Source organism: Taudactylus pleione, unplaced genomic scaffold (assembly GCF_031769625.1).
Source record: "Taudactylus pleione unplaced genomic scaffold, aTauple2 ptg000173l, whole genome shotgun sequence".
Lineage (NCBI taxonomy): Eukaryota > Metazoa > Chordata > Amphibia > Anura > Myobatrachidae > Taudactylus > Taudactylus pleione.
In genome coordinates this window covers 6450585-6463872 of record NW_028284575.1, presented here as the reverse complement: position 1 = coordinate 6463872, position 13288 = coordinate 6450585, and the positions used below count along the sequence as shown (strand labels likewise).

The 13288-nt window shown below is 46.6% G+C and overlaps 2 protein-coding genes across 2 annotated transcripts in view; one reads left to right on the top strand and one right to left on the bottom strand.

Annotated features, from left to right (window-relative positions):
- Positions 1–656, bottom strand: part of TYW5 (tRNA-yW synthesizing protein 5) — a 44826-nt gene extending 44170 nt beyond the window's left edge. The window contains exon 1 of the mRNA XM_088475531.1: positions 639–656. The gene's annotated coding sequence lies outside the window, so the exon portion shown is untranslated. The remainder of the gene's footprint in view (positions 1–638) is intronic.
- LOC148521211 (aldehyde oxidase-like) overlaps positions 1–13288 on the top strand; it is an 84919-nt gene that overhangs the window by 711 nt on the left and 70920 nt on the right. Inside the window, exons 2-3 of the mRNA XM_088475523.1 lie at positions 4862–4919; positions 6983–7079. Coding sequence (XP_088331649.1) covers positions 4862–4919; positions 6983–7079 — 155 coding nt within the window. The remainder of the gene's footprint in view (positions 1–4861; positions 4920–6982; positions 7080–13288) is intronic.

The window sequence follows — 13288 nt, the reverse complement described above, 5'->3', positions numbered from 1 at the left end:
CCGACATTCTGGGGCAGCGAGGTCGGCACAGCGAGGTCACGATGATGTGATTCAGTGCGAGTCCTATCATCAGCCCTCCCTCTGCTGCAGGGATGTGCGGGAGGGCCTCCGGTGGTATGTGAGCTGGTGGCGGCCAGCCGGGAGTCTTTCCCACTTTTCCGGGTGGCCGGGAATGGCGCCCGATTTTCGGGAGCCTCCCTCCTGTTCCAGGAGAGAGTAGTCAAGTATGACTTAAGTACAGCACTTAAATCTGAACTGCTCACTAGGACATCGCCACGGAGGAGGAATGTCAGGAACCTGGGCTTTCCAACAACAAGGATAAGGCCATGATACATCACACTGAGGATAGATTCTGTTACCTGGAGGCAGATTTACCCACATATTGCATCAATTATACGTGGGCTACCTGTTAACCCCTCTCAGCATAGGCTCAGGAATACATGCACCATGGGGTGGATGCAGTAAATAGGCAGGAAATCTGGGATAATGGAATAGAAACAAAATATTCCGTTAAGTAACTAGCGTAACCTACCACCCGTTGAGACACGTTCACAGCATACCTTCTAACCCCCCATGCAGAAAGCCATGAGTGGAACCTGGGGATTAGAGTGCAGCCAGTACCTGCATATTCTCCTTACCTGGGGTGTAGGAAGCAGGACACGGCTGGAATGAGGTTGGAGGTCACAGTGAGAAGGTGGGAGTGTAGCAGATGGAGAAGTCCGGGCAGGTCACCCAGATTGCAACACTCACAGTCCTGTTACTCAGATATCTGGAGGACGTATGAGGGACAGTGGGCCTGATTTAGCAGAGGACACAGTTAAGAAGCCTAACGCTGATTCTGCACAAGTGCAGAACAGATCCTGCGAGGTTGCATACAGCCCCATTTATGCCTCTGCCTGATTGACAGTCACAGGCATTGGTGGGGTGGGGGCGCGGACGGTCTGTGTTTGCAGGAGTCGAAAGGCATGGGTCTACTCTGCATCCATGGATGCAGGCTATCATGACCAGGGCAGGCCGCGGTAGGCTTCACCTACCGCAGCCTGACCAAAGGGTGGTCGTGAAGGTGATCCCAGGCAGGGGCACCGAGAGCGGGTACTAATTACTCGGGCTGCTGAAGGGGCCCGGGTCCGGCGCCGTTCCCTCTTAAATCACAGCAACCCAGCACACACTGTTGTGTGCTGGCCCGCAGTGGGAGACTGCTCGTGGCTGCTGAGTCTCCTATGCCTGTGGGGGGGAGCGATCAGGCTGATCGCGCAAAATCCCCCCAACCCCAAGGTTGACATGGTTAAAATGTCAGCATTATTATATTGGTATTTAACATTTCAACCTTTTTACATGTCGACATATGTTTCTTTTGCTTATTTTAGCCTAAACCTATCCCTAAAAAACCCCATTGTTACCTGTTTTATTAAAGTGCTTTTAGTTTTTTTTTATTTCTGCTCTCCTTCAAAAAATTTGGTTCCTGATCTTATTTTGGGGGGTATCAAACCTTCAACTTTTTTTTATGAATATTATTTTTGATCAAATATTGTGAAAACGGGTGTGTTCACACTCTTTTCACATTATTTTATTATCTCTTAAATGTACTAAAGGGCAATTGTAGGGGAATTTGCAAAATTCTCCTCTAAGCCCTAATTATCGTTTTTTTTTGTTTTTTTTAGTAAGCAGATCGCATTTCTCAAAATTATAATGGGAAATGTGATCTGCTCAGATTTACTAATATTGAATTGTGAAAAAATAACGGGGAGCCCTGCGATAATAACTCCACCTGGAGATGGCATTATTAGGGTTTCCCCCATTTCACCGACTTCTGCTCTGCACTGACAGGCAGAGCAGAGCCGGGAGCCATCGTGTCTAATCAGCCTTGTGTGTCTAATAGACCAGAGGCTGATTACAGTGCAAAAAAAACCTATTTAAAATGAAAAATAACACTTGCACCCAGAGACTGGGGAGCCCCTCCGTGATCCCATCAGTTGATCGCCGGGCTCCTGCTCTGTGACCCGGCATCTCAGTTTACAGCAGAACGGAGCTGACCGGATCACAAGTCCCCTTGGTACAGGTAAGTGTTAGCTTAGCGGGGGAAAGGGGCCGCATAGGATGGGGGAGCTAGCAGGCGGTACATGCATGGCATACTTGCCTAGACTCGCGGGAGGCTCACGATTTTTCAGGTAGTCCCCGGCACCACAGGAAGTGTAGACGGATCTCCCGCATCCGCGGGCAGGATGGGGAGATTTAATGGGGAATTTGCGGGTCCGTGAGGAGGGGGCGGGTCTAAACAACTCGATATGCCTCATTTAGCCCCACCCCTCCTCACGGATCTCTGACTTTTCAAGGAAAGGGGCGGGGTCTAATTACATAAACAGTTTGACCCCGCCCCCCAAACCGGCCTGCAGCAGTAGCTCTCCGGTCTGATGGTGATAATAATTAGTTATATTCAATTATTTGGTTCCACGTGTGGCCACAGTAGAGAGGATGTGAATAACAGACAACACAGGGAATATTCATGATCATTGACACATAATGACTGAGACATTATTATTGGGTTCCATTCAACTTTAATAAATTAATGAATAAATGTGACATATATCCACAATAGGTGAAATTAATAATTACGTGGGTGGTAAACACTGGATTTTAAATCCCTTATACACATGTTTTATACAAATGAATAAAATCATGAGAAAAACTGAAAATTAATAAAAAAATATTTAGCTGACCTGATTTTAGGGAATTAATAAAGGCTATGTTGTAATATTTAGTGAGGGTCACTAGGCGGTATAGGAACTATTGTTGTCAGTCCATGAGTGCCCCTTAATAGGAATACTTTGTTTTCTTTCTTTAAACTGAATCTGTCTCTAAACCTGGGTGCCCCTCCCCGCCACAGTGATGTTTAATAATTTAGGGAGATTACTGGGGAAGGATGATGGTTATTTAGGTCTATGCGGACATTCTTTTGTTCTGTATAGCCATTTTATACAAAGTCCGTAAGTATGCTGCACGGTCACTCGTAGGGTATTTTTCACAAGTGCGAGGGAGAGATTTGTGGGGACAGAGGGCCTGATTCAGAGACGGACGCTCTGACAAGAGCGCTCGCTCTGAATCAGGGCCCTCCTACTTCTTATTGGAGCGGCCTCCTGGCCGCTCGCATAGCTGTGGGTGACCACCCACAGCTTATGCGAGCGGCCAAAAAGATGGTCGCTATGGTCAAGACCATCGCGATCTTTGGACTTGCGACGAGACCCTGCGGTAGGGTCTCGCTGCCGCAAGCCCAGGAGTGCTTTTGGCTCTATCAGAGCCAAAAGCACTCCCACTGACATCACTAGTGACTAGTGATGTCACTAGTGATGTCAGTGGGGCTGGACCCAGACGGTAGGCTTTCCCATGGGAACGCCTCCGTCTGAGCAGCCACGCCCCCGGCACGCCCACCAAAGGGGGCGAGCTGTCACTCACCATGGACAGCACGCCCCCTTTGGTGCGAGACCCATAGCGACAGCTTGGCCGTCGCTATTCGGGTCTCGCGCATGCGCACGACGGAGCTTCCACCATCGTGCGCATGTGCACTAGGGCAACATTGACCCGCTTGCGAGCGCTCACGAGCGGGTCTGAATCAGGCCCAGAGCTCGCTCTCAAACTCTGGGCCTAATTCAGACCCACTCGCGAGCGCTGAACACTCGCAAGCGGGTCGAAGTTGCCCAAGTGCGTATGCGCGAGACCCGAATAATGACGGCCAAGCCGTCGCTATGGGTCTCGCACCAAAGGGGGCGTGCTGTCGATGGTGATTGACAGCTCGCCCCATTGGTGGGCGTGCCGGGGGCGTGGCTGCCCAGACGGAGGCGTTCCCATGGGAGCGCCTACCGTCTGGGGCCGGCCCCACTGACATCACTAGTGATGTCAGTGGGAGTGCTTTTGGCTCTGATAGAGAAAAAAGCACTCCGGGGCTTGCGGCAGACGAGACCCTACCACAAGGGTCTCGTCGCAAGCCCGATGGTCGCGATAGTCTTGACCATCGTGACCATCATTTTGGCCGCTCGCTATAGCTGTGGGTGGTCACCCACAGCTATGCGAGCGGCCAGGAGGCCGCTCCAAAAAGTAAGAGGGACGGCCCTGATTCAGAGCAAGCGCTCTGTCAGAGCGTCCGGCTCTGAATCAGGGCCTCTGTCCTTGCATTCGATATTTAATACATCCTTGTGATGTATTCAAATATCGCATTGCGATTTTGGTGTGACTTTATCACAACTCATCCGCATCTAATGAATATGCCCCTAAAAGTGGAGAAGTTGCCCATAACTATCAATCGGCTGCTGTCCTTTACCTAGCACAGTCTATAATGTGATAATTGTGCAGTGCAAAAATAAAAAAAAAGCAAAATCCATCAGCAAAATGGACATCATGTGTGCAATACTACATCAGACCCAATGTGTTACAGGATACAGCAATAGAACATTACAGCTTGCAACAGTCACTGCTAGAGGAACAGATTGATTACTTATTTGTTAAGCTTCATACACACACAACGATTTAGTAAATGAACGACTTTAATAAACGATTTTCGTTAATTTTTTCAAGGGAAAAATGAACGGAAATCGTTTACTAAAATCGTTTATTTACTAAATGTAATGAATGATTGTTTTGAACTACAAACAATTTTTGCATATTCCCTTACTGAAAATCGTTGAGTTGGTCAGTCTGACTAAACTACAAACGTGAACGCACATGAACGATAATCGTTCATCGTTTTAACTCAGAAAGTGAACAAATTTTTGAACGATAAACGATATCGTTATCGATAATCGTTCAAAAAATCGTTGTGTGTGTATGCATCTTTAGAACTAACTACCTTTTCTTAACTCTCTTGCTGTAGATTCTTGAGAAAAATGCTGACCCGGAGGTCTTGCTTCTGCCGTACCTGCGTAAGAGGCGTATCCTTTTGGCGACTAAATAGGCTGAAAAAACAGGTATTTGTAACTTTCCTGTGCATTTATTTTATACAGGAACGTAAGCTCTCTGAAAGCACCAGACATGTAATATCTCACACAGGGGGTCATTCAGACCCACTCGCGAGCGGCTGTACGCTCGCAAGTGGGTCGATGTTCCCCACTGCGCATGCGCACGACGGAGGGAGCTTCCCATGCTCTGGGTCTCGCACCAAAGGGTGGCGTGCTGTCGATGTTGATTGACAGCACGCCCCCTTTGGTGGGCGTGCTGGGGGCGTGCCTGCCAGACGGAGGCGTTCCCATGGGAACGCCTACCGTCTGAAGCCGGCCCCACTGACATCACTAGTGATGTCAGTGGGAGTGATTTTGGCTCTGATAGAGCCAAAATCACTCCAGGGCTTGTGGCAGGGAGACCCTACCGCAGGGTCTCCGTCGCAAGTCCGATGGTCAAGACCATCGCGCCCATCTTTTTGGACGCTCGTATATGCTGTGGGTGGTGACCCACAGCTATACGAGCGTCCAGGAGGACGCTCTATTTTCATGGAGGAGGGCCCTGATTCAGAGCGAGCGCTCTGGTCAGAGCGTCCGGCTCTGAATCAGGCCCACAGTGTGTAGGTTTTGAACCCTACACACAACACACATTTTTGCACCTCGGCTGAGTTTTGTGGACTATTCTGTATTTTAAAGGTGGGAATTCTCCTTCCTCTCTTCCCACTTGGCAGCATCTTCTCTTTAGGAACACAAGCTGAAGAATAGTGCGGACAATAATTGGGTACTTTGCCATTAAAGGGACTAAATATGTTTTATTGCTATTTTAAATTTGTATGACTGTTATTGTTATTTTTTCGTCACGCTATTGGCTATGTTTCAATAACATCTTCCTAACAAAACTGTATCAATTATGGTTTGTAGCGTTTAGATTTCTATTTAACCAAATGCCAAGCAGTGCTCAGTATAACTTGATGACATGCAGATTTGGTGAGCATCCTTACACTGCTGAGATTGCACTTCTGTTGGAAAAGTGTCTCCGTCCAGAGCAATTCCCGGTGTTTAGGGAGAGTATGAAATGCAGTTTGTGGAAGCTTCATCATAGACCTGAGGCTAGATGGCACAAACTAAGGGCAAAATTTACTAAGCGACGGTTTCTATTCTGTTCTAAACCTCGGGGGTTTGACGGCGGTTTCTATTCTATTCTAAACCCCGGCGGTTTGGTGGCGGGTTCTATTCTGTTCAAAACCCCGGGGGTTTGGTGGCGGTTTTGCAGCGGTTTCTAAATGACAGCGCTGTTCTATTCTATTCTAAAATGTGTTTTGATGGCAGTTTTGCAGCGGCTTTGGCCTTAGTAAATCTGCAGATAGCAAAACCGCAGTCAAAACACATTTTAGAATAGAACAGGGCTGTCATTAAGAAACCGCTGCAAAACCGCCAGCAAACCCCCAGGGTGTAGAACAGAATAGCACCCGCCACCAAACCGCCGGAGTTTAGAATAGAATAGAAACCACCGTCAAACCGCCGCTTAGTAAATTTTGCCCTATGTATCAGTGGATCCATTCAGTGCTGGAACAGGGTGATTTTGCGCCATGTGTTACCCTGCTCCGTACACGTGACATTATCATGTGACTCTGAGGGGGCAGGGCCGCAAGCATTAGGAAGTACAGCGCTTCTCTGCAGCAGAGCTACACGCTGCAGGACGCAGTTCCAGGCACCCTGCAAACCAAAAAAAGATGCCATGGTGCAGTTATGCTTAATCGCTAAATGGAGCCATAGAAGGACACTTACCCTCCCTGTGCCAGCCCCCACTGCCATCCATCCCCAGAACATGTGACGTCATGACATCATAACCCAGGGACAGGGTGTGGAGTAGCCAGGTAGCTGGGTTGTCCTAAGAAGGCACGTGCGAGCGTTATTCCAGGGAAAACAATAGCCAGAAAATGGCTGCCACTGGAGCAGTGACCTTGAGCCTTGCACCCTGGATATTTGATAGTATTATATTATAATTAAACATTATTCTGATATGTTGTATGTTACCTTAACTGCTCTTCTACCAGTTCTCCTTACTGGAACGAAGTACGGATGTGGAGGAGGCGGGTGCGGAGCCTGCACTGTGATGGTATCGGTCATCCATCCAGTTACCAAGAAGATTATGTATCCTTAGCTTCAATACTGCTATAATGCCAACAGCACATAAACTGGCACAAACACCCGGGGAAGACTGAATCTGGTACTGATTCCAATAGGACACTTATTATTCCAAGTCTTTGCATATTGTATTGCAATTGGTTTGACACTGACAAAAAAATAACTTTTAATTATAATCCATTTTCTATCTCCTGACCTTGCTGACATCATGTGCTTGGTTTCAAAGGCAAAAGAAGAAAAAAAAAGAAAAGGGGCTTGCTTCTATAGTGCACTTGTCCCCAATGAGCATACAAATATATCTGTTCAAATGTAGTACAGGTTGAGTCTCCCATATCCAAATATTCCGAAATACGGAATATTCCAAAATACGGAATAATTTTGGCATGATTGAGATAATTAAACCTTTGATAGTTGATGGCAGGGCCGGACTGGCCATCGGGCACTTCTGGCAAATGCCAGAAGGGCCGATGGCCAAATGGGCCGCTTTGGTTGAGCACAGGCTCACCCGGCAGTACAACCTCCCAGGCGGCGCCTTGCTCAGTAAGCAGATTGTACGAATGCGCGACCGTGTCATGACGCAGTGACGTCATCACGCTGCGTCATGACGCGGCCGCGCGTTCGTGAAATCTTCTTGCTGAGCACGACGAGGTACGGGAGGTTGTACTGCCGCCACCAGGGCCACACACACAGCCGCACTGAAGAGTCCGGACGCCGGCTGAGACCGGCCTCCGCGTCCTGCTGCTGGCTGCACTTGTCAGTCTGTCTGGGCTGTCCTCTCTCTGGACGGTGGTTGGGGCCAGGCTGTCCACTCCCATCTGCCATGCCCGCCCTCCGAACTGGGCACTGACTGGGCAGGATCATGAGGCAAGCGCACAGCAGGGAGATGTGCTGCGCTGCGCATGTGCTTGTTGCAGCTTCACCAGGTAACTGCACCTCCACGGGGGAAGCAGGGGGAAGGAGGGGGGGTGAGCAGCATGCGTAAATAATGTCAGTTGTGCGGGGTGCAGTGTTGGGGCCTGGGGGGGTGCACGCGCAGCATGTGCTATGTCATTTGGGGGGGGTGTGCAGCATGTAGTATCTCTGTCTCCCTCTCCCCCTTCCCCCTCCCGTCTCCGTGTCTCTCTCCCCCTCCCGTTTCCCTCTCCGCCTCTCCCCCCTTCCTGTCTCCCCCTCTCCCGTCTCCCCCATCTCCCCCTCTTCCATCTCCCGTCTCACTCTCCCCCTCCCGTCTCTCTCTCTCTCCCCCTCTCCTGTCTGTCTCCCTCTCCCCCCCTTCCTCTCTCTCTCTCCCCCTCTCCCCCCCCTCCCCCCTCTCTCTCCACCTCTCCCATCTCTGTCTCCCTCTCTCCCTCTTCCCCTCTCCCATCTGTCTCCCTCTGCATCTCTCCCATCTCCCCCTCTCCTATGTCTCCCCCTTCTCTCTCCCAGCTTCCCCTTTCTTCTATGTCTCTCCCGTCTCCCCTATTCCTCTTCTCTCTCTCGTCTTTCCCTATTCCTTCCTACTCTCACCCAGCTCCCTTCTCCTATGTCTTTCCTAGCCTCCCAAATTCCTTCTCTCTCTCCCAGCTCACCCTATTTCTCCCTAGCTTCCTCAGTTCCTCCTCCCTTTCTCTCGGCTCAACCTGTTCCTTCACTCTCTCGCGGCTCTCCCTATTTCTTCTCTCTCTTCCCACCCCCCATATTTCTCCTATGTCTCTCCTGGCTCCCCGTATTCTCTCTCTCTACCCCAGTTCCTCCTATTCCTCCTCTCTCTCTCTCCTGGCTCTCCCTAATTCTCCTATGTTGGGTTCCCTCTTTCCTTCTCTCTCCCCAGCTGCCCAAATTCCTCCTCTCCTTTTCTCCTGGCTCCCCCCTTTCCTCCTCTCTTTTTCCTGTCTCTCTATTCCTTTAAGTATGTTGCTCTTTCAAACCTGCAGATCCATGTAGTATTAATATTGTATACAATATATTGTTTATTATATTTCTATTTTATAATATTTATGTGCAAATATTCATATATGTGTATGTGAATAAGGGACACTACTGTGACATAACGTGAAAAAGGGACACTACTGTGTGACGTAACGTGACTATGGGGCACTACCGAGTGACGTAATGTGAAAAGTGACACTACTGTGTGACGTAATGTGAAATATTAGGTGGCTACGCCCCTTCCCAGCAAAACTACGCCTGAATTTTTTTGCGCGTGCCTTAGGCACGCACTCTCCCTGCTTCCCCTATGGTTGGCGGCACAAATGTTCTTTTGTTAAAATGTGTAGTTGTGGCTCTGCTTTGGTGTGCACAGAGGTGTCCTCTGCATTCAGCACCCCTGCCCTAAAAAACTCCTACTGTGAACACTATCTAATCTTCTACAACTGCTAAAATATCACTTGGGAAAATGCCTTCCCCTTTCTTGTGTATGACCTACACCAGTGAAGTGCCAGCTTTATCTGTCTGGTGGGAAAGAAAATCTGGTCCATTTTCCAGCATCTGGGAACAAATTTCTATTGTTATTTGCTCCCATACATACATACAACCACACGAATTGGACAGATATATCTATAGGTGTCTGCACAACTTAACAGAACCAACACAATACCAAATGTTTGACTCCCCTGCAGGATGTGCTCTGTTGTATGTATTTTAATAGATAATGATGTGTACTTGTCTGTTGTTCTAATATTAATTATATTTGTAAGAGCATAGACTAACAAGTGGGAGGGGTCAGGAATAGTAAGGGGAGGAGTCTATGCCAGGAGACAGATGCTGACGCGAGGTGGGCCTGTGTGCTCTTTAAATGCCAGGGCCTATTTTTGGTCCCAGTCCGGCCCTGGTTGATGGTACCATGTACACAAACTTTGTCTAAGGCACAAATTATTAAAAATATTGTATAAAATTACCTTCAGTCTCTATGTGTAATGTGTATATGAAACCTAAATGAATTTCATGTATGTACACAAACTTTGCTTGAGCCACAAAATTATTAAATATATTGTATAAAATGACCTGCAGGCTGTGTGTATAAGGTGTATATAACACATAAATGCATTCTGTGTGTATATTTGGGTCCCATTCACAAGATATTTCATTGGGTCCCAAGCATTTTGGATATGGGAGACTCAACCTATATTGTACAAACATAAAACATGACTTTTATTGTTGTAATTTATTAAAATAAATAGCCTGCACCCCTGGGAGTGTCCTCTAAAAATAAACTGTGTCAAAAAAAAAAAATTCAAATCTTCAGGAGCCCCCCAAAAATGTACTTTAATTTTGGGGGTAAAAAAAAAATTAGGAGAACAAAGTGGCAAACTAGCGAAATTAATTCAGGTGGGGTTCCCAAGTATGCGGCAGGTGTTTTCTTCATTGCGGGTAGTAGCGGCAGGTGCATTTTTGAAGAATTTAAAAAAATAACTTTAGGGACTTAAAAATATGCTTACCCCCATATTCATGTACCCCAAATTTGATAGCTTTTTTGGGGGGGAAAAATAACTATTCCTAAGTGCTATTCTTCACCACTTCTTCATAGCCGCAAATATGCACCTGCTGTGGCTATTTAAAAAACCTGATTACCTTCAGCAGGTAAAAAACGGGGGTACCCATAGTGATCCCCCATGTCTGGACATCTTTAGGGGGGTGCCAGGAACATTTCCCGAAAATTCCAACATTTTTTCGATACTTACCTTTCCGCTGGCTCCTGTTTTCGCAGGATCCTAATTGAATACGGGGATAAAGCGGGCGTGCGCCCGATACTTTATCCCTGGAAAACCTCCGATGTGGAGCGAAAAGTCCAACACAGACTTTTTGCTCCAAATTGAATACCCCCCCTTAGTATCTTTTTGACCAGCACACTGTCTAATTATACGGATACAGTGTATCTTATCTCTGCTTTGCACGGTGGAGAATAATTCCCCACTGGTTTTTAGAGTTCCACACTTGTGTCAGTGAGATTCCACCTCATGATCTGTCATCAGCCGTGTAAATCCATAGATGTTTATATTATGATCATATGCTTCTAATGTAACTTGAATATTGATTAGTGCGTAGAATAGTTATTTATCGTCACACGGTAATCACATGGTAATCACACGGTAATCATGCAGCTCACAGTCAGCAGTCTGTTGTTATCAAGCACAGTATTTCCCTGCAAGAAATGTATTTTGGGCAGGATATTTAAGAGCAGATATTTAAGGGATGTAATATGTACAGATTTCCCATCAGCCTGATAAAGTGTAGATTTAGCTGTGATTTAACCACCATTGCATCTAATTGACACTAGAACATTTTATCCACTATCAACGGTCTGCTGTGTATAACCGCGGTTGTACTCTGCAGGAATTGTATTCTATGCACATTTCCCTCTGATAACCTGGTGGAGTATTTATTGTGATATGATTGCTGTTATTATATAGAGCATTTCTGATCGCTTTTAATTATACAGCAATCATACTCTGTTGCGCAATTCACTGTCATAACACCACTTACAAAACTATAAGATAAGTGAGTGACTGGTGCTGGAATAAAACTGTATTTAAAAAATATTATGTGCTTGGTGCCAATTACTGTTACTGATTCAGTAGAACGCAGATTAGCTGAAACAGTAATTACCCGTATCTGTATACTTAGAATATTTATTTATCTGTTTTGTACAGTTTAATACTCTGTTTCCTTAGTTACAATTTAATCTACTAGGAAAATGACTATTTATTTGATGGTATATTAAGCCATAACATCTAAATTATGCAAAAAAAACAACAGAAATAAACATAACTTACAAGGATAATGGTGCTTTACTGTATTGTGCTCTGTATATTATTATTGTACATTATATTGACATTTGTGATGCCAAATCTATCTCTCTATCCATCCAAAGTTGCATATTACAGGTATACAGGTATGTCTCCTCTGTCTATGATTGTTAGTTGTTTTGCATATATGGGGTCAGACTTTTTACATGACCTATAGCTCGCAGCCCTACACAAATCTACTTTAGGTCTATTTACGTATATAGACTGATCAAAACATTAACTTGCACTTATAAATAAGACAAAGGGGTGAAATGCAGTAATTACAGCAGCTGCTCAATGGTACACACGGAACGATGTGCTGCATCAACGATATCGCTGAGCGATTTCCCTGGAACTTTCTGTAGTGCAGGACAAACGATATTGGGTGTACACACTGACAGATACTGTATCTATGATAGATATCTTTCAGTGAAGTCATCCTGCCCCATCTCTGAACAGGCAATTCTTGACGATATCGTTGGCCGTTCATTGCATACACACGGAACGATATGAACGATGTATCGTTGAACGATATCGTTATCGTTCAAAGATATCGTCTCATGTGTATGCCCCTTTACAGTAACTTGCACAAGACTGGTGAAAGCTAAAGGGTAACCGGATGCTATAGGTGACTGCTTGTTTAGGATGGACTTTGTGGTAGAAACAGCCCAGAGATTTATTTTGCGGGTATTGTACATAAGTTGCATGAAAATAGGCTTCACTAAGGGTCACGTGCTGAGTTGGAAAGAATTTGTGTTTAAATTGCAAGTGCAAAAGTCACCACAAAAAAGGCAGGGGGGAGAGAGACATAGACAGGGGGAAGAAGAGAGAGATAGACAGGGGGAAGGGAGAGAGAGATAGACAGGGGGAAGAAAGAGAGAGAGATAGACAGGGGCAAGAAAGAGAGAGAGATAGACAGGGGGAAGAAAGAGAGAGAGATAGACGGGAAAGAAAGAGAGAGATAGACAGGGGAAGAAAGAGAGAGAGATAGACAGGGGGAAGAAAGAGAGAGAGGGGGAAGAAAGAGAGAGAGATAGACAGGGGGAAGAAAGAGAGAGAGGGGGAAGAAAGAGAGAGAGATAGACAGGGGGAAGAAGAGAGAGAGAGACAGGGGGAAGAGAGAGAGATAGACAGGGGGAAGAGAGAGAGAGAGAGATAAACAGGGGGAAGAGAGAGATAGACAGGGGGAAGAGAGAGAGAGAGAGATAGACAGGGGGAAGAGAGAGAGAGAGACAGGGGGAAAAGAGAGAGAGACAGGGGGAAGAGAGAGAGACAGGGGGAAGAGAGAGAGAGAGACAGGGGGAAGAGAGAGAGATAGACAGGGGGAAGAGAGAGAGAGAGAGATAAACAGGGGGAAGAGAGAGATAGACAGGGGGAAGAGAGAGAGAGAGAGATAGACAGGGGGAAGAGAGAGAGAGAGAGATAGACAGGGGGAAGAGAGAGAGAGAC